At 40.1% G+C, this 27277-nt stretch overlaps 1 protein-coding gene across 13 annotated transcripts in view; it reads left to right on the top strand.

Annotated features, from left to right (window-relative positions):
* The window catches only part of Slc20a2 (solute carrier family 20 member 2), a 106067-nt gene that overhangs the window by 56442 nt on the left and 22348 nt on the right, over positions 1 to 27277 (top strand). For 7 of the 13 annotated variants that reach the window (XM_021236739.2, XM_004855268.4, XM_021236738.2 and 4 more), the window contains 4 exons: positions 11061 to 11201; positions 11464 to 11523; positions 12685 to 12770; positions 15792 to 15888. The exons of 2 other annotated variants lie outside the window; for them this stretch is intronic. In XM_021236739.2, coding sequence (XP_021092398.2) covers positions 11061 to 11201; positions 11464 to 11523; positions 12685 to 12770; positions 15792 to 15888 — 384 coding nt within the window. Of the gene's footprint in view, positions 1 to 324; positions 1063 to 11060; positions 11202 to 11463; positions 11524 to 12684; positions 12771 to 15791; positions 15889 to 27277 lie in introns of all 13 variants that reach the window. 4 more of the 13 variants (XM_013076046.3, XM_087180406.1, XM_087180408.1 and 1 more) reach the window with 3 other exon arrangements.

Raw genomic sequence — 27277 nt, 5'->3', positions numbered from 1 at the left:
TTTACTAAAGCAATTTGAGGTTTTGCTTCAATAACATGGTTGTTGATTTCTTTTTTCTTTTTTTATGTGGTTAGATGAATCTCAAAGCCTATTTTGTTAAGAATTTGTTTAAGTTACCTAGATTTTAAAAATTGAATTCCTTGAAAATAGGGGCTATATAAATTTAAGATAGTAGTATAATTATTATTGGCCAAAACCAAAGCTAATTTTGTTCAGATGCCTGAATTTTCCCAGTCTTCCTCTTCTAAATTCTACCTCCATTTTTCCTCTCTCTCTCTCTCTCTCTCTCTCTCTCTCCTTTCTGTCTACTAACTTCTCCCCAAGTCCACGGGCTTCTGTGCTTCCTATTGGCTGGTTTTAGAGTTAAATTGGTTGGGTAGAAGATGTTCATGTTAGCTAAACTTCCTGAATAAGTTGTCTTTTGCTGAGCCATAAACCATTAGTCAGTGTACTCCGAATAAAACCATCCCTGAGAATTCAAAACTCAGCCTCTTCTCGTGGAAATCCCCAGCCAACATGAACAAGCCATCTCCTTGAACCACCTGAGAGTTCTCAGCACCCAGGACCGCCAAGTCCTTTCCAGCCACTGCTCACCTACCCCTGCTCTTCATGCTGCACCTCTGCCCTTTCCCACACTACCTGTCACCTCCACTTTGACCCACTGGACCTGTTGCCTCAGAGATGCCATCTCCCCATTTTCCCTAGGTTTTGTCTTGCATCTTTATCCCATAATTAATCCCTTTCCTCTTTGTAGGATGCCATTATCTTACACTAACACATCTCTTTCCCCTCTCTGTTAAATGAGTATAACCCATTCAGGGTCAGCAGTTCTGAGGTGAGGAAGCCTCCAGTGACAACTGCCTCCCACTGCCCTCCATTCAGCTGTCCCTTCCTGCTTCCACAGTGTCCCTCTTGCTCCCTGCTTTACCCCAGAGCCAGGCAGTGCCCTCACTCCCCGCCTTCTCCTGCACTCTGTCCTTGTCTAGGACATATTTTACAGAACCAGCTGGAGAAGGGATAGCAGCTTCCAGGAAGGACATTCTCCCAGAGGAATGCACTGGAGTGAGTTTATACCATTCTCTGACACAAGGAGACTTCCATTTTTGTAAGAATGTTAAAGCAGAAAGTTTCGTTTCTGGGCTATAAAACATGCTCCAAACTCTGACTTTATTTTTAGAGCAGCCAGGACCTGTGGTGCCCTGGGCTCAGCTGTGAAGCCCAGGGAATTTGCCTTGGGGAAGCGGGTGCAGCCTTGGAGCCCACTCCTGGTCTGGCAGCACAGGCTGCAGGGGTGGACATGGGGTTACAGCCAGCCTTGGCTCAAAGGCCAGCACCAGCCCTCACTGAGCAGCTGTCCATGTCACCACACATGGGGACCAGTGCAGCCATAAGCAACCCCTCTGCAACTCAGATGTCTGTGAAGGAGATGCCAGAGGTCTACTGAGCAGTGCTGCTGCTGCTGCTGCCACACAACCAGGTCTCCGGAATTAACATTTGGGTTTAACAGTGTGCCCAGCTTATTGGCCAGACCCTTTGTCCCCGTACAGCTCTGTACAGGCTTTTCAACAACTGCTTCTGAAAGTGATCTGTCCCAGCTGATGCTTTTAATACTCACTGCAAAATCTGTTCTGTATATGAAAATATCCAAGTGAACTGTAGCCTAAAAAATACTAAGCTTGGAAAAGAGTAGTGGACAGAGGTGAAAAGAGACAAAGCCAAACTAGGGCTGCCAACACTCTGAGCAAGACTGAGAGCAGATCCCCAACTTTGGGTTCAGTATCACAGTTTTTCTCTTTTAAGTGGCACAAATCAAAAAGCCAGTCTAGGGGCCGGGGATTTAACTCAGTGGTTCTGCCACCTGCCTTGCAGGCACAAGGACCAGAGTTCGATCCCCAGTACCAAAAAAAAAAAAGCCAGCCTCCACCCTTCCCACCCTGTGACTAGAAGATATAATTTTAACACTTTTCTCATGTGTTGGCTTTCTTATCTCTCTGTGCATAGTGAGTCTTTAATCTCTCATTGGTTTTGGCCAAGCTTCACATCAGAAAAAGTTCATCAGCTGCTCCTCACCTTTGTGTGGCAGATGTGATTGTCACACAGGTACCAGGAGACCCCTTCCACTCAAAAGACGGGAGAGTAATCCCTTCTTCACAGTATGTGATTACATTCATTGTGAGCACAGGTACACATACATAAACATCTCGATTCTTATTTTCCCCTTCTTCATCCCCCCATTTTTTGCCAGCATCAGATTAATTTATTTGTAAGTTCTTATAAAGTTAATTATCATGCATACAGATTAACAACCAGACTAATAAGCCAAAAAACGTAAAACACATAAGACAGTTATACTAAATCAAGGTACACTTTTAGAAATGTTTTCTGTGCTGGATTACTTTTCTCTCTCTTTTTTCTTATTATCCATCTTTTATTTTGCACTTCATTTATATACTGTGTTTCTCATATAAGAGAATCCATGTGATATTTAAGTTTGTGTGTCTGATATAGTTTACTTAACATTGTGATTTCAAGGTACATCCGTTTTCCTACAAATGACTCATTTATCCTTCTTTATGGCAGAGTAGTACCCCATTATGTATAAATATCACATTTTCTTTCTCCATTCATCTATTGATGGACATACAGGCTGCTTCCAAAATTTATGAGTTTTGCTGCTATAGCTATGGATATGCATGTATCACTGTAATATGTCTTTTTTTTTTGCTTAAATTCTTTTATTGATACATTTTAGGTACACAATATGTTTACATTTATCATTGGATGCTTGTACCTGTACATGATGTATCTTAGTTCTTATTTTTTCCCCATTCCCTGTCCTCCCTTCACCCCCTCCAGCCTTCCCTATTTACAAAGACTTTGTTTTCATTTTTTCCTTTTCTCATAATTTTTCCTTTCCCCTTCCTCTCCCACTTCCCCTACCCCTTTGGACCTTTTCTTCCTATTTCAAATTATCAATTATTCATTTTAATCATTTTAATCCATATTTACACTTTCAGTTTCTCACACTAGAGAAACTATTTGGTATTTACACATGTATGTCGTATTTATTTCACTTAAGAGGATGGCCTCAATATGCATCCATTTAGCTATAAATGACTCTAGTTTTTCGTTCTTTATGGCTGAATAGTACTACATTTTGTAAAACAACCACATCTTCTTTATCCAGTTTCTAGCTGATGGGCACTTGGGCTGTTTCCAAGCTTTAGTTATTACAAACTGTGCCTCTATAAACATGGGTGCACATATATCGCTGTGGTATGATTCTTTTAATTCTTTTGGGAAGATACCCAGCAGGGGAATAGCTGGGTCAAATGGGACCTCTAGTCCTAGTTCTTTGAGGTATCTCCATACTGATTTCCACAGTGGCTGCACCAGCCTGCACTCCCACCAACAATGGAGAAGGGTTCCTTTCTCCCCACAACCCTGCCAGCATTTGTTATTGATTGATTTCTTGATAGCAGCCATTCATTCTGTGGTGAAGTGGAATCTCAGTGTTGTTTTCATCTGCATCTCTTGAATGATGAGTGATGTTGAACATTTTTTCATACGTTTATTTGCTGCTTTTTACTTCCTTGTCTGAGAAATGTCTGTTCATTTCAGATGCCCATTTTTGAATTGGGTCTTTGAATTTGGGGGTTCTGATTTTTTTCCATTCTTTATATATTCTAGATAGTAGACCTTTGTGTGAGGTACAGCTGCTAAAATTTTTTTCCCACATTGTAGGTTGTCTGTTAGCTCTGTTGGTGGTTTCTCTTGCAGTGCAGAAGCTTTTTAATACAATGAGATCCCAGTTGTTGATTCTTTGTGCTAGTTCCCGTGCTACTGAGGTTTTGTTCATCAAGTCTTTTCTTATCCCGATGTCTTCAAGAGTTCTACCTAACTTATCTTCTACCAAGTTTAGTGTTTCTGTTTTAATATTTAGATCTTTAATCCACTGTGATCTTAGTTTAGTGCATGGTGATAGATTTGGACCTAGTTTTAATCTTTGGCAGGTTGAAATCCAGTTTTTCCAAAATCATTTATTAAATAGGCTATCTTTCCTCCAATGAGGGTGGTTGGCTCCTTGGTCAAAGATGAGGTGGCAGGGCCAGGGATTTAGCACACTGGTGCCACCGCCTGCCCGGAAAGCTCAAGGTCCTGAGTTTGATCCCCGGTACAAAAAAAAGAAAAAAAAAAAAAGATGAAGTGGCTGAGTGTGTCTGCAGTTGTTTCTGCATCTTCTAATCTATTCCACTGATCCTCAGGTCTGTTTCTTTCCAGTACCATGCTGTAGTATAGTTTCAAGTTGTTGATTGTGATATCCCCTGACATTTCTCTGTTGCCTAGAGTTGCTTTTGCTATTCTAGGTCTCTTCTGGTTCCAAATGAATTTTTGGATTGTTTTCTCTAGTTCTGTGAAGTACATTGCTGGAATTTCAATCAGCATTGCATTAAATCTATATAGCAGTTTTGGAAGTATGACCATTTTTCACTATCTATATTGATTCTTCCTACCCACGAACAAGGGATGTCTTTCCATTTTCTTATATCCTCCTCAATCTCCTTTTTCAGAGTGCTGTAGTTTTCAGTGTAGAGGTCTTTTGCTTCCTTTGTTGGATTGATTCCTAGATATTTCATTTTTTTGGATGCTATTGTAAATGGAACTGTTTCCCTAATTTCTCTCTCAGTGAGTCTGTTATTTGTGTACAAGAAGGCTATTGGTTTTTTTTTTTGAGTGTTGACCTTGTATCCAGCTACTCTACTGAATCTTTCAATTAAGTCTAGAAGGTTTTTAGCATAGTTTTTTGGGTCTTTTATATAAGTATCATATCATCAGCAAATAATGACAGTTTAACTTCTTCCTTTCCTATCTTTATTCCTTTTATTTCTTTCTCTTGTCTAATTGCTATGGCTAATGTTTCCAGAACTATATTGAACAGGAGTGGTGATAGTGAGCATCCTTGTCTTGTTCCTGATTTTAGCATGAAGGTTTTCAGTTTTTTACCATTTAGTGTGATGGTGGCTGTTGGTTTTTCATAGATAGCCTTAATCAGGTTGAGATAAAGACCTCTATTCCAAATTTCTGTATTGTTTTTATCATGAATGGGTGTTGGATTTTGTCAAACGCTTTTTCTGCATCTATTGAAATGTCATATGGTTGTTGTTGTTGTTGTTGTTGTTGTTGTTATTGTTTTTGGTAATGGGGATCGAACTCGGGTCTTTGCGCTTGCACAGCAAGTGGCGAAACCATTGAGCTAAATCCCTGGCCCAGAGATGATCATATGATTTTTGTCAGTAGCTCTGTTAATATAGTGTATTACATTTATTGATTTACATATGTTGAACCATCCTTGCATCCCTGAGATAAATCCTACTTGGTCATGGTGTATGATCTTCTTGATGACCCTCTGTATTCTGTTTGCCAGTATCTTGTTGAGGATTTTTGCATCTATGTTCATTAGGGAGATTGGCCTGTAGTTTTCTTTTTGGGTTGGGTCTTTCCCTGGTTTTGGAATCAAAGTAACACTTGCTTCCAGGAATGAATTTGGAAGTATTGCTTCCCTTTCAATTTCCTTGATGAGTTTAAAGAGTAATGGCAATAGTTCTTCTTTAAATGTCTTGTAGAATTCAGCAGTGAAGCCATCAGGACCTGGGCTTTTCTTTGTTGGTAAATATTTTATTACATTTTCAATTTCACTCATTGTAATTGGGGTGTTTAGAATTTCTATATCTTCTTCATTTAAATTTGGCAATTTGTATGTATCTAGGAATCTGCCCATTTCTTCTATGTTTTCCATTTTATTGGAGTAGAGGTTCTCAAAGTAGGTATTGATGAGCCTCTGGATTTCTGTCGGATCTGTTGTGACTTCACCTTTTTCATTCTTAATTGCATAGATTTGAGCCTTTTCTTTCCTTTTTTTGATAAGGTTGACTAAAGGTTTATCAATTTTATTTATTCTTTTGAAAAACCAACTCTTTGATTTATTGATTTTATGTATTGTTCTTTTAGTCTCCACTGCATTGATTTCTGCTCTGATCTTTATAATTTCCTCTCTTGTACAAGCTTTGGGTTTGTCTTGCTCTTCTGTTTCTCGGAGCTTGAGGTTCTGCATTAGGTTGTTTATTTGAGCTTGCTCTGTTTTTCTAATATGGGCATTCACTGCTATGAATTTCCTGTGTAGAACTGCTTTCATTGTGTCCTATAGATTCCTGTATGTTGTACTGGCATTATCGTTTACTTGTAGAAGCTCTCTAATTTCTTCTTTAATTTCCTCTGTGACCCATTGGTTGTTCACAAGAGTGTTACTCAATTTGCATGTGTTTGTGGGGGTTTTGCGGTTTCTAATCTATTGATCTCCAATTTTATTGCACTATGGTCTGATAATATGCAGTAATATTACTGCAATGTACAGTAACTTCAATTCTTTTACATTTACTTCAACATGTCCTATGAGCTAGCATGTGGTCTATTTTGGAGAATGACCTGTGTGCAGCCTAAAAGAATGTATATTCTGATTTTGTGGGGTGGAACACTCTGTAAACATCTATTAAGTCCATTTGTTCAATAGCTTGGTTCAGTTCTAGAATTTCGTTGTTGATTTTTTTGTCTAGATGATCTATTTGTGATAGTGAGGTATTGAGGTTCCCCCACTACAGTTGTATTAGTGCTTATTTGGTTTTTCATGTCCATTAATACTTGTTTTGTATAGTTGGGGGCATTCGTATTTGGTGTATATATATTTATGATTGTCATCTCTTCATCTTGGATTGTTCCCTTCTCAAGGATGTAGTGACCATCTTTGTCTCTCCTAATTAGTTTTGGTTTGAAATCTACTTTGTCTGCAAATAAGATTGCTATCCCTGATTTTTTCTGGGTACCTGTCACATGGAGAACTGTTTTCTATACTTTTACTTTCAGTCTATGATTTTCTTTGTGAGTTAGGTGTGTTTCTTTTGTTTTGTTTTGTTTTGTTTTGTTTGGTACCAGGGATCAAACTCGGGACCTTGTGCTTGCGAAGCAGGTGCCAGAACCACTGAGCTAAATCCCCAGCCCAAGGTGTGTTTCTTGTATACAGCATATTGTGGATTTTGCTTCTTAATCCATTCTGCCAGTCTCTTTCTTTTGATTGGTGAATTGAGACCATTAACATTGATGGTTATAATTGATAGATATTGACTCATCCTTGTCATGATGTTTTACTGTTGTTGGCTCTTTTATTTTTTCCCCCCTTTCCCTTTAGTTTCTTGCCTTGCCTGGTGGTTTCTCTCTGTTGGGCCTCATGGAGTTGTGACCTTCATTATCTTTTTCTAGGATATTGTTTAGAATTGTTTGGAGTGCTGGTTTGGTGTTCATGAAATTTCTCAGGTGTTCTTTGTCATGGAAGTATCTAATTTACCCATCGATTTTGAAAGATAATTTTGCAGGATACAATAGTCTAGGTTGGAAGTTATTTTTGTTTAGGGCTTGAAATACTTCACTCCAGTCTCTCCTTGACTTGAGGGTTTGTGTTGCGAAGTCTGCTGTGATTCTGATGGGCTTTCCTTTGTAGGTGATTTGTTTCTTTTCTCTGTTTGTAGGATTTTGTTCTTCTGTTGGGTTTTGGGGATCTTAACTATAATGTCTAGGAGTAGATTTTTTTTTTTTATCATGGTTAGTTGGAGTTCTATATGCCTCACTTATCTGTATGTCCAATTCTCTAACTCTGTCTGGGAAGTTTTCTGCTATTACTTCTGTGAACAGGTTTTTTTTTTGGTACTGAGGATCAAACTCACGACCTTGCGCTTGTGAGGCAGGCGGCAGAAGCACTGAGCTAAATCCCCAGCCCTGTGAAGTTTTTTTATGTCAATTTTACTTTCTCCTGCTTTTTCATGGACTCCTATCAATCTCATGTTATTCTTCTTTGCATCATCTAGCAGCTGCTGGATTGATTTCTCATGGCCTCTCTTACTATTTTTAAGAAATCTCTGTTTTTATGGTCATTAACTGCAATCCTGCCTTCTATATCTGGTATTCTATCTTCACATTCCCATAATCTGCTGTGAATACTTTCAGTGGAGTTTTTAATATCTTGGATATCTGTTTGAATCTGTTTCATGGATTCCATTTCTTTCTTATGTTAGGCTGTCGTGGTTTCCATTTCTTTCTTATGCTGGGCATTCATGGCTTCCAGCATGTTTCTGAGCTCATCTTTTTTTTAAATCTGTTTCTGTTCTAGAGCCTCTAATCATGTCTTTCACTCTGCTCACCATCTCTGGTCTTATCTGGGAAATTATTTCTGTTTTGAATTTTTCTAGCAGCTCATTCATCTGTTTTGTTACTTCCTGTGCTATCAGTTCAGGGTGTCCAGGTGGTTGATTATCAGACTTTTCCACCTCGTTTCCCCCAGAATTTGCCTTTGGTGGGGTGGAAGTCTTGAGTTTCTGCCTTGCTTAAATGTCTTCTCATTTTTGTTTTTGGTACTGTCCTTGGTTTAATTCCTGGGTTAATACTTTGGAATTGCTTATTGGAAGTATCTTTGTTGCTTGTATTTAGAAATGATTATGAAATGATTGCTTCTCAGAGGTGTCTTCCAGGTATAGCTGGTCTTTAGGTTTGAGTCATTAATGACTCTAAGGCTATCTCATTTTCATTATACCAGGAAGGACAACTGATTAGATCAGTCACAACACCTTAGCCCAAGTGATACAATCAGCAACACCATAGCATCAAGCACAGCTCAGAAAATGACAATTTGTGGTAGTTTTTAATCTATCACCTTTAACTGTGTAAATTAAATCAAAATCAAGGACCACCCCAACATATGTTTATAGTGAATAAACTCTTCATTATAGCAACTTTACCCTTCAGGATGGGGAGTTAGAAGGAGCTGGGGAGGGAGGGATAGATAGGTAGAAGGATAGGGAAAGGTTAGAAGTGAGGCCAGAGGACACAGGAAGATCACACTCCAAGAAACTGTTGAGACAAGAGGAAAAACCAGAATGAAAGAACAAAGATGAGAACAGAACAACCTAACAGCAATAGGGAGGCTAGAAACTGTATTTACTTTACAGTCGAGAGAAGGAAAAAGAGAAGAAAAGAAAAATAAAGAAGAAATCCAAATTAAGGCCTGAATAGGAACAAAAACGGAGATGAAGAACAATGTGTTTTGTTTTGTTTTTATATCATATATTTATAGAAAATCAATCACTTCCCTACCAAACATCTAAATTGAATTAGGCTTCTATCAGAAAGCAATCTCTTGCATTATACATAGAAATGAAAGCAGGGATACTAGTTAGAGAGCAGCCTATGGCACAAAGCAGAGAGTGATTTTGCTTGTCCATATAGAAGTTTTCTTGGATGATGTTATAACTCCAAAGAATGCCAAGTATTCCTAATGCTTAAAATTTTCAGACTCAAGAATTGTGTTAGGTTAACAGGTTCACAGCGTGAGTATGTATACTGTAATTGGCTCTTTCTTTTTGCAACATTTTATTACTAATTTTAGTGGGCAGAAGAGTCCCTGAATCAGATATGCATGCATCTGATTGCACATAGAATTAAAAACCCTAGGAACTGGCAAGTGGCTTGAAAAAGCGACAAGAAAATGTGTTTGTCCTGTTTGCTCTCAGTGGATTATTCAACTGAGAGGTTTTTTTCTAATATGTATTTTTTTGTTCTGTTTTTTTTTTGCAGTACCAGGGATCAAACTCAGGACCTTGTGCTTGTGAGGCAGGTGCAATGCCACTGAGCTAAATGCCCAGTCCCTGAGAGAGTTTTTTAAAAATAGGTTGTACTGAATATTTTTTTTTCATGAATCAAAATACCCTGAAAAGAACAGAAGGTTGAACTCTTAGAAACAGCAATCTTAGAAGTACATTTGGGGCTTGGTTTTTAGGGATATTTTCCAACACAGAGTCATAAAATGCCCCATTTTTCTCTTGCCTGAGAGGGAGAAGACTTTGGAGAAGGTATCAGAGTCTCCATGTTGTGTGTGGGAGGTGGAGTTTAAAGTCTTTCTGTGTCATCTCCAATGTGGGATGACATCTCCAATGTGAGAGAGAATGAGTGAGAGAAAGAAAAGAGAAAAGAAAGAAAAAAAGAGGAGAAAAAAATTTGAAAAGAGTAGAAAAAAATAAAAATTAAAAATTAAAAATAAGAGCAAAAAGGAGCCAGGGATTTCACTCAGTGGTTCTGCCACCTGCCTCACAAGTGCAAGGTCCCAAGTTCGATGCCAGGTACCAAAAAAAAAAAAAAAAAAAGAGCAAAGAAATAATTTTGAAAATAACAAATAAAAAATAAAAATGAAAATGAAGGGCCTCCTTCAGGGTATGTCTCTGCTGTCACAATAGACAACATGGGCAGCAGTGTGCAGATATAAGTCAATGAGTCTCAGTAAGCGAGTAGCAGACCCATGAGATTCAGGCAGATTTCTGGCTGCAAGTCCCAAATTGAGCTCCCTGTCCTCCTGCAGGGTTGAACTCTGCAAGGTTCTACTGCAGGTTCCAGCTGTCTTTCCCCTGAAGATAGTGCAAGTTCTAATGAGAGATAATGATCCCTCCAACTTACCAAGTACGGTGGTCTGGTGTGCCTTTATTGCAGAGATTCTCTTTACTTTTCCAGTGGGCTTCAGTTTTCATCAAGGAGCCTGAGAGGAGCCCTCTTTCTGTTGTTCACTTCTGCTCTATCTTCTGGAGCTCAAGACAGTGGCCTTTATGACCCCCTGTACCTCTGTAGTGTGGATCCAGGTAGCAGTACAACCAGGAGCCCAGAGGGGTTATGGGAGGCTACAGGCACTCGCAGGGGGAGCGGTGCAAGGGCGGGATAGAGTGGGCTCCACGCGGCTGAGGTTCTCACGGTCCGCTGGCTGGTCGCTGGGGGCTGTAACTCTTTTGAGAAGACAGAAGGGGGACAGCTGGGTCAAATGTTTTTTGGTTAGAACTTTTGCATGTTATAGAGAAATGATCCGTGGAAAATTGAGCTCAGGGAGATATTGTTGTGAAGAATAACAATTTGAATTTCTCCCCTTGGTAGCTAAGACTCTACTGTATGTCTGACTTTTTTAATCTTTCATCCTACAGGCTCAGCTGTTTGGCAGCTGATCGCATCTTTCCTGAGACTCCCAATCTCAGGAACTCATTGCATTGTTGGTTCTACTATAGGATTCTCACTTGTTGCAATTGGTACAAAAGGTGTGCAGTGGATGGAGCTTGTCAAGATTGGTAATTGCCATTTTCTTTTACCTATAAGAAGGAAAATTTACCTTGACTAGAGTAAGTTTTACAAAAAGTTACTTTATAATGTATTTTCTTCCTTCATATGTTAAGATTTAGAAGCCCTCTGTGGTATGGGTAATGCATTTAACCTGAAACATTCTGTGAGTAGAGATTGTGAACCCTGTGTGTTAGATAATTTTTCAGACTACTCTTAAAATGTTACATCATCATTCAGCCTTGAAAATCAATACCTATTTGTTCTTCCCAGGCAGAAGAGAAATTTATTTGATTGAATTCAGTCTAAAGTTCAGAGAAAGACCAAGCCCAAGTAAGGAAAATGCCTTGAATCCAGAAGTCTGCACCCATGGTCTGAGGAAGCCCTTAAAAGGAGGCCGGGGCTATTTACCGCCCAGCCACCCTGGGAGGAAGTTCTCTGGTGTTCCTTCTGGGTGTAGGCTGCCTAGCAGGGCCCAAGACAGGCCTGTACCTAATATTAGAGTTCTAACTGCTGACTTCCTGGCTGTCCTTGTGGCAAAAGATAAAGCACTCAACCCACATACTGTGAAGAATGCTCTTTTGCCCTACCTCTGTACCCTGGATTTTTCATTGTTTTACCAGAACCATTTCCTATACATGAGTTAAGTTTATCCTTCTTCACAACACAGAAGTACTCCACTGTGTATAAATACCACATTTTCTTGTGGACATACAGGCGACTTCCAAGATTTAGCTATTATGAATTGTGCTGCTATAAACATGGGTGTATATTGGGAGTTCTAGATCAGACTGGATCCCCGACCTGCCCAGCAGGGTCACAGGCCACCAAGAAAACCATTTTATATCTCAGGCTTCTGGCATACTGGCTCTCAACTCTGGCAGCGCTTGAGAAGTCCCTGCAGGTGTGATTTTAAAATACTAATGCCCAGACCTCATTAAAAACCATGTCAATCCATCAGGATTCTCAGGGTAGAGCTACAAGCATAGCTGGTTTGTGAAAACTCCCCAGATGGGTCCAGTGTTAGCCGTAGCAGGGAGCTACCAGGAGAGAAAGTAGAAGGTGGAAAGCTCCCTGTGGTTAGATGTCAGGAATGACAGTACCAGGCCAGACTTGGGGGTGGGGTGGGACGTGGCCTACCATTGGAGTAAACCTCACTGTCTGAGCAGGTGCCGGGTCCATAGAGATGGATTTTTAAAAGCAGGTGAAAGGGTCCCGTGGGAAGCCAAGGAATGTGCCTGCTGGGCCTGGTCCTGGAAAAGCACTGGCAGGGGCCGTGGTGAGGCAGGACAATCCCTCAGTGCCTGGGCTTATGTACCAGCAGAATGATGCATGCAAGAGTCCAAGACGGCTGGATGGTTCTGCATTAAAGTGAGCAATTGTGGGAATATCTACAAGCATTCAACAGTGTACATTGTTATCACTTTATTATATAAATATGGCCTCAATTATGTATGAATTTAACATTCACCAGACTTTTTTTTAATCGTTCAGTTGCTTCTTGGTTTATATCTCCACTGTTGTCTGGTTTCATGTCTGGCGTGCTGTTTATACTGATCAGAATGTTCATCTTAAAAAAGGTAAGTGAGGCTGTTGTTCTCTTACATTTTAGAACTATTTTTGGTTAGGAACTCACAGTGGGAGGGGTGGAGGGAGAATTGTCTTTGTGTGGCTAAGGCCCAGCACCTTGGACTCTAAAGTTGCAGCACCTGACTAGAGTCAGCTGTTACTGCAAGTCACCACGAGTGCCTACATGAAGTGCCCCGAAGTCCCTATGGACCAGCATCTCCAGTAGTGCTACCTGGCTTTGTGATTGAGTTCATCAGTCAGCACTCCCAGGAGCTGTGTTCAGCTTCAATCAGGGCAGGTAATTATTTCTTGAATGTTGAACAGAATGGGATGAGAGAGTATGTTTTCCAAGTCGGTTGTCATTAAAGACAGCTGGAAACACTCCTTACCCAAATGTAAGGGGTTTTCTATTTTTTTAAATAGAAAAAGAAAACTGGGTCATTGACTTTGTTTGAGGGAAGGATACAGAGAAGGAAATATACCTGTATGAGAGTACATTTTGTCTAAAAAGAAATAAGATTAAAATTAGAGCTTGCTGAGATCAATGTTCTGGAAAAAAATGATTGTCATTTTTTTCTTAAGAGGTAGTTGCAGTATCTTTTTCTTTTTAAAATGTATTCTAATTTAATTTTTAAAATCTACACCTAATATTTGTACTCACTTATGGGGTACAATGCTGTGTTTTGATGCATGTGTACAATGTGCAATGATCAAAGGGTAACTAGCATTTCCATCTTCTCATTACGTACCTATGTATTTGGAATCACCTGATTCTTCTCTGATCGTTTTGAAATGAGTCGTGGTAGACTATATTTGCCCTATTCTGTTATATAACATTAGAATTATGTGTTAGCTTTCTATCATCAGACAAAATACCTAAAATAAACACAGGAGGAAAGCTCTATCTTGGCTCATGGTTTCAGAGGTTTTGGTCCATGGTCACATGGCCCCATTGGGTTGAGCCTATGAGCTAGCATGGCAGAGAGAGTGTGGTGGAGGGGCCTGTTCACCTGGAGGCTGGGAAGCAAGGACATGCCCCCAGGACCTAACTTCCTGCTACAAGGACCCTCCTCAAAGTTCCCCCACCTTCCATTAGTGCTATGACTGGGGACCAGGCCTTCAACACATGGGCCTCTGGGAAGATTCAAGAATTAAGCTATAGCAATCTATTTCCTCACCTAACTATATTTTGATACCCACTATCCACCCTCTGCCCCCCCATTCCTACCCTCTCTCTACTTCTGTTTGATCAGCATTTTTTTTGATCAACATTTTTAGCTTTCACAAATAAGTGAAAACATACAGTTCTTGACTTTATGTGCCTTGTTACTTTCACTTAACATAATGTCCAAGTGCTGTGTCACACAGTGCCTAAGTTAGCCGCCTCACTTCACTTCACATATTACCATAGTTTTGCCTCACATTGTCACCACAAGGAAAAAGTGGGTAGAGTCGATGAGATATTTTGAGAGAGAGAGACCACACTCACAGAACTTTAGTTATTGTTGTTAACCTCTTACTGTACCTAACTGATAAACTTATCCTGGGTACAGATGTATAGGAAAAACATAGTATATATGGGGTTCAGTGCTCTCCTCATGGTCTCAGGCATGCCCTGGGCATCTGGGGACATTTCCACACACATCCCTGGGGACTGCTAAATAAACACTTCTTAGCATCTCATGCACACAGGGCTTAAAAATACAGCTCTTCTAGCATCACCCAGTAGTCTGCTAAAGGGCTCATTCTCTTAAGTAAGTGCAGACTTGCCATCATCATTTCTCATCATTCCCTCTCCTTGGCTCCAGGCAGCCACATTAATATCTGTTTGCAGTTTAGAAGGTGCTGACCTCTCTTGCCTGCCAGCTGCCACCCTATTTCCTCTGCCTGGAACCTGTTCTCACCTGGCACCATCCCATTCAGCCTCCACCGTTCCCTCCTAAGAAGCCTTCCCACCTGACTCCATGGCTTCCCTACTTTCTCCCACACAGTGTGCTGCTTTCTCATCCCCGAGCTTGGCACACCACACAGTGTTTCGTTCCTTGCTTCTTTGCCTGTTTGCTGCTCCACTGTGAGATCAGTGAAGTAGAAGTTAACTGTCTTGGTCACTCTGGGACTCCAATTCTCAGTACTTAGCACTTGAAGACATTTGTGAAATATTTGTTGAGTGCTGGAAGCTTGGATGTGTGACAGGCTGTGACTGATGGACAGAATAAAGGAGGGACAGGAGTGAAAAGGAGAGAGGTTTCAGAGACACATTTGTCACCTGAGTTTTACAAGTAGGTTATTTCAGGCTGGTGGTGTACGGAAGTGGCACTTGCCTGCCATGTAAGAAACCCTGGTGTGATCCCTGGCACCACAAAAAACATAAGATGATGCAGTTGAAAAACAAACCCAAGACACTTTCAGATTTGGGAAAAGTGCAATTACTCTTTTCTTCCTGATGGCTTTTGTTCTTTTGAAGACAAAGAACCCACAATTCTTTCTAACTTTTAATAGTTGAAGGTCAAATACTATGCCTTACAAAAAGATTTGGAAGATCTTAGCATATGGAAAAATATTTGCTTTATACATTCAATGTGGCTAAGATGTGTTGTGTTATAGTCACATAAAGTCTAACAGTAAGGCAATGATCTTTAAACCATTTGACTCTTAGAGAAGCTTCAGAGGTTGGCCTCCAAGTATTGTCCAGGATAGATGTTCTGGGGCAGACATAGGCTCAGCTAGAGTGGAGAGCTCCACAGGTTTCGTGGAAGCATTTGCTGAGCTCCTCTCACAATTCGCTTCTGTTTCTGCCCCTGACATTAGCTCATGTGACACAGGGGCTTTAATGGGCCCACTGCCAAACAGTGGACCCTTGGAAATTGTTGTATAGGAGGGGTGCCCTGGCCCAGCCCTTTCTGTAGATGTGCGGCAGCTCACCGGGCTGCACTGGGATTTGGTAAGACTCCAGCAGTGACCTATGTCGTGATGTTGTCCCAGGACAGATATTCTTGAGTCCTGACCTCACACTTTACGTCTTTGTTACACAGGAGGATCCCGTTCCCAATGGCCTCCGGGCACTTCCTCTCTTCTATGCTGCTACCATAGCAATAAATGTCTTTTCCATCATGTACACAGGAGCACCAGGTAAGAATTCCATGGAAGCTTAAATCCACCAGGCTAGGCACATTGTTTCTGATGGCATTGATTTGTTTGGATCTGGCATTGTTGTTTGCTGACAGTTGTCACTATGGAGTAGTAAAAGAGCTGCAAGTTCACTTGCTTGTTTTAAATACCCAAGAAATATGTGAGGCACAAAGACAACAGGCTTTCAAGTTAAAAAATAATTTTTTAAAAAGTAAATTTAAAAAATATAAATCTCCTGCTGCTGCGAATCCAGCTGTGTTGCCTTAGCAGCCAGCTCAACCTGAGTCACAGAATTCATACCCACTGGGCCACCACACACCACTGGGAGTGTATGAGAGGGGTGTGGACGTGCTTGGTGCTGCGCAGGTGTGGGTGAGTTACAACAGTGACTGAGCATGCATGTGTGTGTGTGTGTGTGTGTGTGTGTTTCTCCAGAGGCAGAGGAGGGACCACAGTAGGGAGATGGAACTCCCAGACCTCATACTGACTCCAGTGATGATTTTCTGTTCACAGTTACTTTTTGTCCTATTCTGGTGGCTTTTGTTCTTTTCATAAGCATTTAAGATTTGGGTGTTTATTTTTAGGAGGGTGTCTTGCTTCCTCGTCTTCTTCCAAATGTCGGACCCCTTGTTTTTGCTGCAGTGTTATTACACATTAGCTAAAAGAGCCATCTTCCTGGGAGTGTAAACTATTCTAGGGAGAATTAAACTAAATAGTGGATGAGACACAGGACAATGTAAGTGTACCCTAGGGTTATTGTAAAAATAGATGATTCAAATGTACTGAAGCTAGGCTCTACACGAAGGAACCCTCAAATCTCCCAACTCCTCTAGAAGGTTGTTGATATTTCCAACCCCACTTTTCAGGTGGAAAACAAGTGCAGCAATGTTAGCTCACATAAGTAGGAATGTGCGGGACCAGAATTTGAAATAGGCAACCAGTCCAGTGTGAGATAGCTTAAGGAAAATACTTAGCATGGCTCCTGTTATGTCCACAATGTTACTGATACTGACAAGAGAAAGTCCACTGACCTTAACAAATTCTTTCTCTTAACTTTCTTTAAAGTATTCCAATATATTTGGGTACCTAGCTGTATATATTTTGTATACATTTAATATACTGGTCAGTGTGAAGGGGTAGCCACCTTCTTAATTAGGAATCTTTTTAAAATCTGCATAAGGATGTTTAAGATACTGTTCAATAGACACTCGGCAGTATTCCCAGTTTTGGGATGGTGCTAAGTTATTTGGAGTTCTGACTAGAATGTAACTTCTCATCCACTGTGTGGGAGAGTTGGGATGGCAGGGCGTCTCTGTCAACAGGACATCACATCCTTAGGACAATGCAGGTGGCACTTCACACAGTGCCAATGTGTGGTGGAGACTGTTGTGTTACATTGCTCATTATTAGCCTCATTTGCTGTTGACAGCAAACCCTGTGCTGTCCTATCTATTTCTCCCACCCATACTTGTATGGAAAATTTCTTATTTGAAGTTATGCAGGGGGCTTGCCTAGAGGAGAAGGAAGGAGATAAAAGTCCCGACTGAGGAGCAGTTATTTGTTCCTCCAGTAAGTCACAAAAGGACTTTGCTAATATTTTGGATCCAGGGGGGATATTTCTAGAATATCCAGTTGGTGAGTCCAAATTCTGTTACATAGCTACTATTGCCTTGGATGAGCCATCTCTACTTGTCCAACTGTATCATAAGTAGCCATGGTGATGTACAGTATTTGGGGATAAGGTTGAGCCACCTGTTCTCAGCATGCATCTGCCGTTCTGCCTGTTTGGATTTATTCTCCCTATTTTCCTTTCTTCCTTAGAACATTTCATGTAACACATAGGGGCTTCAGAGATAAAAGAAAAAAATGGACTTTTTTAACAAAAATAAGCAGCAGCCTTAACCTTACCCAGTTTCAACTGTAAGAGATTTGGATAAATAACATTTTTATTTGTGGAGGTGAATTAAATGGGGTTTGTTGGAATTTGAGCTGTAGTGTTTTGATTCCTGTGCTCCTCCAGTCTAAAATGTTATAGGGTTGCTTGGATCTTAGAGTTAGTTTGATTTGTTGTACTTTGCATCTGAAATAGACATCATTCTTATACTTAAAAGACTTTTTTAAAATTGTCTTTGCATTTTTGTCCTTAAAAAATGATTAAGAAGAACTAAAAATAACTTGGGAAACAGTGTGCTTACTTGGGTGGATACAAGCCTGAAGTTGATAATTAATTGAAGACTCCTGGTTGTGTGGGACCTGGTTGCTCCTCTTTTTGACAGGGAGTGCTGAAGTCCACTCATGCTTCTTGGAAGAGAGCAGATCACCTGATTAAGCCTCTGCAATTATACGCAGCTTCCAAGTCCCAGCAAGGTCCCAGGGCAGCTGTGTCAGCATCATTGCTAACTCATAGTAAAAACAGCTTCTCTGGGCCATACCCGGACCTACTGAACCAAAAACATTTCAGCTTGGCCAGTGATGTTTCAGTGGGGAGTCCTCCAGTAACACCCATGCTCATTACATCTCACCGCAGTTGGCGTCTCCTTCTTTTGAAATAGGGCCTCCCTTATATTGCCCAGGCCTGCCTCAAAGGCCTAGGTTCAAGTGATCCTCGCCCCTGGGCCTCCCAAGTAGCTGGGAGGGAAAGTGAGAGCCCCTGCGCCAGGCTAATCACCTCTTTTACTGTAAACTACTTCATTACAGTTCTTAGGTAATGAGTGCTCTTAAAGATTCTAACTAGTCATCTTTGCTCATGCTTTTTATTAACAAATGAATTCTCAAACATATGAGGCTTTTCCAGAGCAAACCTGTACCTGAGAGGTAGCTGCCACTGCCTCCCCTTTCATCTCTTCTTTCTCTTTAATCTTTTCTTCTTTCTCCTCTTTCTTCTCTTTCTCCACCTCTTCCCTCTCCTCTTCTTCCTGGAAATCAGCATATCACCATCCCCCAGGCCCCAGCTAGCTTTGTGAGAAGGAGCTTTGTCCTCCAAGGCTATCTAAATTCTTTGTTGAAATTGTAAAGTATAAGCTGTGAAAAAGCCAGAAATTGCAACTTCAGTGATTCCTAGTCCTAGGTTGAGGAAGCCCTGGGGTGAGAAGCACCTTGGGTTATCACAAGGACTGGATTCAAAAGTGATTTAAATTTATTCTTTTTCAAAATTATTATAAGTGAACCCTAGCTTGAGAAAGATTGTACTATATTTTTTAAATCCCATTGTATAAAAAATTAGAAAGTAGCATATTTTAAAAGTACACTTTATTTTCTTAAAGAGTTATTCCAGCATTCCTTTTATGTAGGTAGCTCCTCTAATGCTTTGAAATGTTGACCTGCAACAAAACAGAACAAATACTAGTACCTCTGCTAATCAGGTGCATCAGGATAGTAAAAGATAGTTCTGAAGGAGCAAGAACCCTTCATGCACAGCTGTGTGTGTTACTGTGGGAAGATGTCCCAATGTATCACTGTATGATGAGTGAAACCACAGAACAGTATATCTAGTGTCATTTTGCCTCTGTTAAATTTAACAAGGAAAGAGGGCCTGAAAAACACTGATATTGTGTATTTGTATGTATCCTGAAAATGCCCACTCAGAATAGCCCCTGCTTTTCACTGGGAAGTGGGCTCAGGGGAAGGTGAGGAGGAAACTCCACATGTGCACATCCTATGATTTGGCCAATGCTGCTGCTATTTTTATAAGAGGCGAAAGCAAAATCTGCACAGTAGTCAGTGAGAAGGAAGGTCCCGGGGAAGGGACTGATGTGGGCTAGTGTTTTATTGATTTCACATAAACTTTGTCCATTTTATAGATTCTAATAATGGTTCTGTATCTGAAAATGAGGTATTACAAAGGGTTGACCATGGAGAAGGTTTTGTTTCTTTCTTAAATAATTTAGATATTCCTGTGATCTCTGGTGGATGTGGAATATGCTTATTGGGACACTTGAGGTTCAAGCTAAATCACTGTGCATCGGGTCTTTATCATTGAGATGTGGAAGGAGCTGGAAGCAGGTGAAGGACCAACCTGCGGTGGCGGCGGCAGCGGTGGCAATGGCAGCAGTGAGTTTGGGACCCCAGCTTTGGCGCTCCTGGCACTGGCTGCTGGTAGCCACTTCTGGCTGAGTGAGCACCAGCAATTCCAATCATGCCCTACTTTGCAGTTGGTGTGCCTTGCTTCTCTTCTCTGAGAAGGTGTAACTATTTGAAAACAATTTGAGATCTCATCAGAAAGACAGTCCAATACAAAGTATTTTGTGACAGATTTTGTTGTCTATAAGTCAACCTTAAGTTTTTAAAAGACAAATGAAGTGCCTTGGGTGTACATTGATCAAGTGCTTTTCTAGGCTGAATTTTTATACTTAATTTTTTTAATCTATCCAATTTGATTTTATATATTTAATGTAGTTTGGAGCTGTATACTCTCAGTTTGCTTTCTTACATGCAAGCTTTAAAAGTAACTCCTTGTGTTCTTTTGATGCTCTGTTACATTATCACATTGGTAGAGTAATTTGGTGAGATCACTGTCCTGTTCTGTCTGTCCTCGTTCTTCCTGTTTGCCTAGCTTCCTTCTCTCTCCCCCTTGTGCTTGAGTTCTTGCTCTGTCTCCCACCACTTGCACCTTCAGCGGTGTTTGTTTTGTGCCTTTTCTGAGGAGTGACCCTGGAGTTTTCTGACCACTTCCAGGCCAGATCACTGGCAATGGCAGATATGATGGTAAAGTACAAAGAACAGGCGATGCAAAGTCTTACTGTCTAAGCAGAAGGTCAAAAGCCTTGAAACTGACCTCAGTTAACCCCAGTTGTTGGTTCTGACATAATCTGGACCCCAAATCCCCCTAAAAGGGAGTGTAGAGATGGGCTTGCAGGAAGCACAGAAAGCTTTCGTTTGGGGCCCTGCTTGATATGGATAGAAAAGATTAGGACCTGATAGTGAAAGTGTTCATTCATTTTATTGTTATTTCATGGGTTTTTGTTTTTTGTGGGTTTTTTTTTTTTGAAGTGCTGGGGATTGAATCCAGGGAATGTGTGTGCTGGGAAGTGCTCCACCGCAGCTACACCCCCAGCCCTTTTTATTTTGAGATGGGGTTTCACTAAATTGCCCAGGCTGCCCTTGAACTTGTGATCCTCTTGCCTCCGTCTCCTCAGCTGCCTGGGATTGTAGGCATGCACCACCTCACCTGGTTCATTTTAAAGACAAAACATGTATTTCAGATTGTTTATGCAGGCCTTCCCTTCCTTGGGTCAGGTCAGCACAGTGAGACTACAAGTATCATACTTCACAATTTATGCTCAGCTAAACCACAAAAGGGAAAACCTCTTCAAAGCCCCAATGCTTTGAAGCTCCAAGAGGGATGGTTATGATGTTAGTTATCAGTTTGATGTTGCTAATAAATAGTTATCCCTCAGTTGGGAAGAAATAGCTTTGCAGTATGACCCTTTGTCCTGTGTATGAAGATACCACTTTGCAGATAAAAGCCAGGAAACTGTGGCCACAGGCAGGACCCCGGGGAGCTGGCCTGTGGGTTTCATGAGCAGCTTCAGGCTTCAGACTCATGGGAGACCTGGAGCTCAACTGGGAAGGGAGGGGCTGGAGCTCAGTACAGTGCAGCCTAAGAGCAGTGCTGGGACTACACTGCCCATATGCCCTGGGATTTGTAAGTACAGCAAGAGCCACACTCTCAGCTATGCAACTCTGGCTTTTTGTTTTTAATATACATTAATTCTGACTCACTATTTATAATATTAACTACCATTCTGTAACCTTTTACAGTTATCAAAATCTTTAATGACACCTTGAGTAAATTTGAGTTGGCTTATTTGTATAAAATAGCTAAAAACAAGAGCTGGCGATTTAGCTCAGTGGTTCCACCTCCTCCCTTGCAGGCGCAAGGACCTGAGTTCGATCATCGGTATCAAAAAATAAATAAATAAATACATAAACAAATAAAATAGCTAACAAGATCACAAAGCCTGGATCATTAACATTTTATTTAAAAGCTAAGCTTTAAGTAGCTTATTCTTTTAAATGAAATAAATCGAAAGTGACCTTTTAATATACGTTTTAGTTACTAATATAAAAGTTACAGTATGATCAGAATACAGTATCTGGTGTCTGCAGCTGCACTGTTGTGGATGTCTTAACGTACTAAGTTGATCAAAACACTTCACATGGTGCCAGATCAGTGAAGGAGGTAGAAGAGGACACACTACAATGTTTTTGATAGTGCATATGTGCTGTACATCATGTTTCAATTCCTTGTGTGGGGTCGGTACCTATACATAATACATCTTAATTCCTTTTTGTCCTCTTTTCCTCCTCTTCCCTCCCCTCCCGCCATCTCTTGAACCCCTTCCCCTTTGAGAAAGATCTATCTCCTTATCTTTTATTTTGCTCTTTACTTATACTTTGGGTTTTTCATATAAGAAAAATTACACAATATTTAAGCTTGTATGTCTTGATTTACTTCACTTAACATCATGATTTCAAAATGCATCTGTTTTCCTACAAATGACTCAAGTGCATCTTTTTCGTGGCAGAGTAATACTCCATTGTGTGTAAATACCAGTTTTTCTTTCTCTATTCATCTGTTGATGGACATATAGGCTACTTCCAAGATTTAGCTACTATGAATTGTGCTGATATAAACATGAATATGCATGTATCACTGTAATATGATGTCTTTAACTCTTTTGGAAAGGCAACTAGAAGGAGAATTGCTGGGTCAAATAGAATTTCTAGTTTTAGTTTTTTGACGACTCTCCATTCTGATTTCCATAGTGGTTGTACTAGTTTACATTCCTACTAACAATGTAGTATAGTAGTTCCTTTTTCCCCATAGCCTCACCAGCATTTGTTATTATTTGATTTCTGTTTTGTTTTGTTTTGTTTATGGTACTGGAGATCCAACTCGGGACTTTGTGCTGTTGAGGCAGGCGCTCTGCCACTGAGCTAAATCCCTGGCCCTATTATTTGATTTCTTGATAATGGCTGTTCTTTCTGGGGTAAGATAGAATCTTAGCATTGTTTTAATTTCCATTTCTCTAGTGGCCAGCGATGTTCAACATTTCTTCATGTATTTATTGGCCATTTGTATGTCTTCTGTGAAGTGTCTATTCACTTCACTTGCCCATTTTTTGATTGGGTCTTTAATTCGGGGGGACCTAATTTTTCTTTTTTTTTGTATTAAATTCTTTTATTGGTACGTTGTAGGTATACAACACAATTACATTTCTCATTGGGAATTGTACCTCTATATAATGCATCTTGGTTCTTATTTTTTCCCCATTCCTAGCCCTCCCTTCACGCCCTCCACCCTTCCCTATTTACAAAGACCTTATTTCCATTTTTTCCATTTCTCATCATTTTTTCCTTTCCCTTCTTTCCTTTCCCCTATGCCTCCCACTACCCCTACCCCTTTGGACCTTTTCTTCCTATTTTACATTATCGATTATTCATTCTAATAATTGGTACATTTTAGGTACACAATATAATGACATTCATCATTGGAAATTTGCACCTTTACATAGTCTCTCTTGGTTCTTGTTTTTCACCTTTGCCCAGCCCTCCCTTCAACCCCTCCAGCCCTCCCTATTTACAAAGATTTTTTTCCTATTTTTCCATTTTCTCATATTAATCCCATTCCCTTCTATCCTTTCCCTTAGCCCTCCCACTTCCTTCCCCTTTGCCCCTTTTCTTCCTATTTCACATGACCTATTATACATTTAGTCCTTATTTACACTTTCAGTTTCTCACACCAGAGAAACTATTCGGTATTTACACATGTGTGTCCTATTTATTTCACTTAAGAGTATTGCCTCAATGTGCATCCACTTAGCTCTAAATGTCTCTAATTTCTCATTTTTTATGGCTGAGTAGTACTCCATTTTATAAAAAAAACACATTTTCTTGATCCAGTCTCCAGTTGATGGACATTTGGGCTGTTTCCAAGTTTTGGCTATTACAAACTGCGCTGCTATGAACATGGGTGCACATATATCACTGTGGTATGATTCTTTTAATTCTTTGGGGAAGATCCCCAGCAGTGGAATAGCGGGGTCAAATGGGATGTCCAGTCCTAGTTCTTTGAGGTATCTCCATACTGATTTCCACAGTGGTTGCACCAGTCTACACTCCCACCAGCAGTGGAGCAGGGTTCCTCTTTCCCCACAGCCCTGCCAGCATTTGTTATTGGTTGATTTCATGATAGCAGCCATTCTTTCTGGAGTGAAGTGGAATCTCAGCGTTGTTTACATTTGCATCTCTCGAATGACCAGTGATGTTGAACATTTTTTCATGTATTTATTTGCTATTTCTACTTCTTTGTCTGAGAAATGTCTGTTCATTTCAGATGCCCATTTTTGGACTGGGTCTTTAAATTTGGGAGGTCTGATCTTTTTAAGTTCTTTATAGATTCGAGATAGTAGACCTTTGTCTGAGGAAGAGCAGGTGAAGATTTTTTCCCACATTGTGGATTGTCTCTTCACACTGCTGGTGGTTTCTCTTGCTGTGCAGAAGCATTTTAATAAGAAGAGATCCCATTTGTTGATTGTTTGTGGTAGTTCACGGGCAACTGAGGTTTTGTTCATAAAATCTTTTTCTACACCGATGTCTTCAAGGGTTCTACCTAACCTCTGTTCCAACTGGTTCAGAGTTTCTATTTTAATATTTAGATCTTTAATCCAATTTGGTTTTAGTTTAGTGCATGATGAGAGATACAGGTCTAGTTTTAATCTTTGGCAAGTTGAAGCCCAGTTTTTCCAGCACCATTTATTAAAGAGGTTATCTTTCCTCCAGTGAGGGTGTTTGGCTCCTTTGTCGAAGATGAGATGGCTGAGTGTGTCTGGCATTGTTTCTGCATCTTCTAATCTGTTCCACTGGTCCTCAAGCCTGTTTCTTTGCCAGTACCATGCTGTTTTTAATCACAGTAGCTTTGTAGTAGAGTTGCAGGTTGGGGATTGTGATACCCCCTGCCATGTCTCTGTTACCTAGAATTGCTTTTGCTATTCTGGGTCTCTTCTTGCTCCAAATGAATTTTTGGATTGTTTTCTCGAGGTCTGTGAAGTATGCTGCTGGGATCTCAATTGGAATTGCATTAAATCTATATAGCAGTTTTGGAAGTATGGCCATTTTCACTATATTAATCCTTCCTACCCAGGAGCAGAGGATGTCTGTCCATTTTCTGATATCATCTTCAATCTCTCTTTTCAGAGCGCCATAGTTTTCAGAGAAGAGGTCTTTGATTTCTTTCATTAGGATGATTCCTAGGTATTTCAGTTTTTTGGATGCTATTGTGAAAGGAATTATTTGCCCTATTTTTCTCTCAGTGAGTCTGTCATTCGTGTAGAGGAAAGCTATTGATTTTTGTGTGTTGACCTTGTAACCAGCTACTTGACTGAATTTGGTTATTAAGTGTAGAAGACTTTTGGTGGAGTTCTTGGGGTCTTCTATATAGAGTATCATGTCATCTGCAAATAATGACAATTTGACTTCTTCATTTCCTATCTTTATTCCTTTTATTTCTTTCTCTTGTCTAATTGCCGTGGCTAATGTTTCCAGAACTATATTGAACAAGAGTGGTGATAGTGGACATCCTTGTCTTGTTCCTGATTTGAGTGTGAAGGATTTCAGTTTTTGACCATTTAGTATGATATTGGCTGTTGGTTTTTCATAGATGACTTCTATCAGTTTGAGGTAGAGACCATCTATTCCAATTTTTTGTAGGGTTTTTATCATAAATGCATGTTGGATTTTGTCTAATGCTTTTACTGCGTCTATGGAGATAATCATATGGTTTTTGTCCTTGGCTCTATTGATATAGTGTATTACATTGATTGATTTTCGTATATTGAACCATCCCTGCATCCCTGGGATGAATCCCACTTGATCAGGGTGTATGATCTTCTTGATGATCTTCTGCATTCTGTTTGCCAGTATCTTATTAAGGATTTTTGCATCTATGTTCATTAGTGAGATTGGCCTATAGTTCTCTTTTTCAGTTGGGTCTTTCTCTGCTTTGGGGATCAAGGTGATGCTTGCTTCCAGGAATGAATTTGGGAGTATTGCTTCCCTTTCAATTTCATTGAAGAGTTTAAACAGTGGTGACAGCAGTTCCTCTCTAAATGACTTGTAGAATTCAGCAATGAAGCCATCAGGGCCCAGGCTTTTCTTAGTTGGTAAGTTTTTAGTTACATTTTCAATTTCATTGGTTGATATTGGGTTGTTCAGAATTTTTAAGTCTTCTTCATTCAACTTTGGTAATTCATATGTATCTAGGAATCTGTCCATTTCTTCTGTGTTGTCCCTCTTATTGGCGTATAGGTTCTGGAAGTAGGTATTGATGATCCTCTGGATTTCTGCTGGGTCTGTTGTAGTTTCACCCTTTTCATTCCTAATTGCATGGATTTGGGCCTTTTCTTTCCTTTTTCTGACAAGGTTGACTAAAGGTTTATCAATTTTGTTGATTCTTTCAAAGAACCAACTCTTGGCTTCATTGATTTTTTTGTATTGTTCTCTTAGTCTCCATTGCATTGATTTCTCCTCTGATCTTTATAATTTCTTCCCTTGTATGAGCTTTGAGGTTGTCTTGCTCTTCTTTTTCTAGAAGCTTGAGGTTCAGCATCAGGTTGTTTAATTGGGCTCGTTCTGTTTTCCTAATATACGTATTCACTGCTATGAATTTCCCTCGTAAGACTGCTTTCATTGTGTCCCATAGATTCTGATATGTTGTATTGTCATTGTCATTTAATTGAAGGAACTGTCTGATTTCTTCTTTAATTTCCTCTGTGACCCATTGGTTATTCAGAAGTGTGTTGTTCAATTTCATCACACTATGGTCTGATAATATACAGGGGATAACTTCAATTCCTTTGCACTTACTTAAACATGTTCTATGTGTGAGTATGTGGTCTATTTTTGAGAATGACCCATGTGCAGCTGAGAAGAATGTGTATTCTGATTTTGTGGGGTGGAAGACTCTGTAAACATCTGTTAAGTTCATTTGTTCAAGAGTTCGATTGAGTTCTAGTATTCATTACTTATTTTTAGTCTAGTTGGTCTATCTATTTGTGACAGTGGGGTGTTGAGGTCCCCCACTACAATTGTATTAGTGCATATATGACTTTTCATGTCCGTTAATATTTGTTTTATATAGTTGGGTGCACTAGTGTTTGGTGCATAGATATTTATGATTGTCATCTCTTCCTCTTGGATTCTTCCCTTTACAAGGATGTAGTGTCCTTCTTCGTCTCTCTTAATCAGTGTTGGTTTGAAATCTACTTGATCTGCCAAGAGGATAGGTACTCCTGCTTTTTTTCGGGTTCCTGTCACATGCAGTATTGTTTTCCACCCTTTAACTTTCAGTCTATGAGTTTCCTTTTGAATGAAGTGTGTTTCTTGTATG

Source organism: Heterocephalus glaber, unplaced genomic scaffold (genome assembly GCF_053883595.1).
Source record: "Heterocephalus glaber isolate CG9 unplaced genomic scaffold, H.glaber_assembly_v1.0 deba00001461, whole genome shotgun sequence".
Lineage (NCBI taxonomy): Eukaryota > Metazoa > Chordata > Mammalia > Rodentia > Bathyergidae > Heterocephalus > Heterocephalus glaber.
Note: the sequence above shows the minus strand (reverse complement) of the source record. Positions and strands in the feature narration are given on the sequence as shown.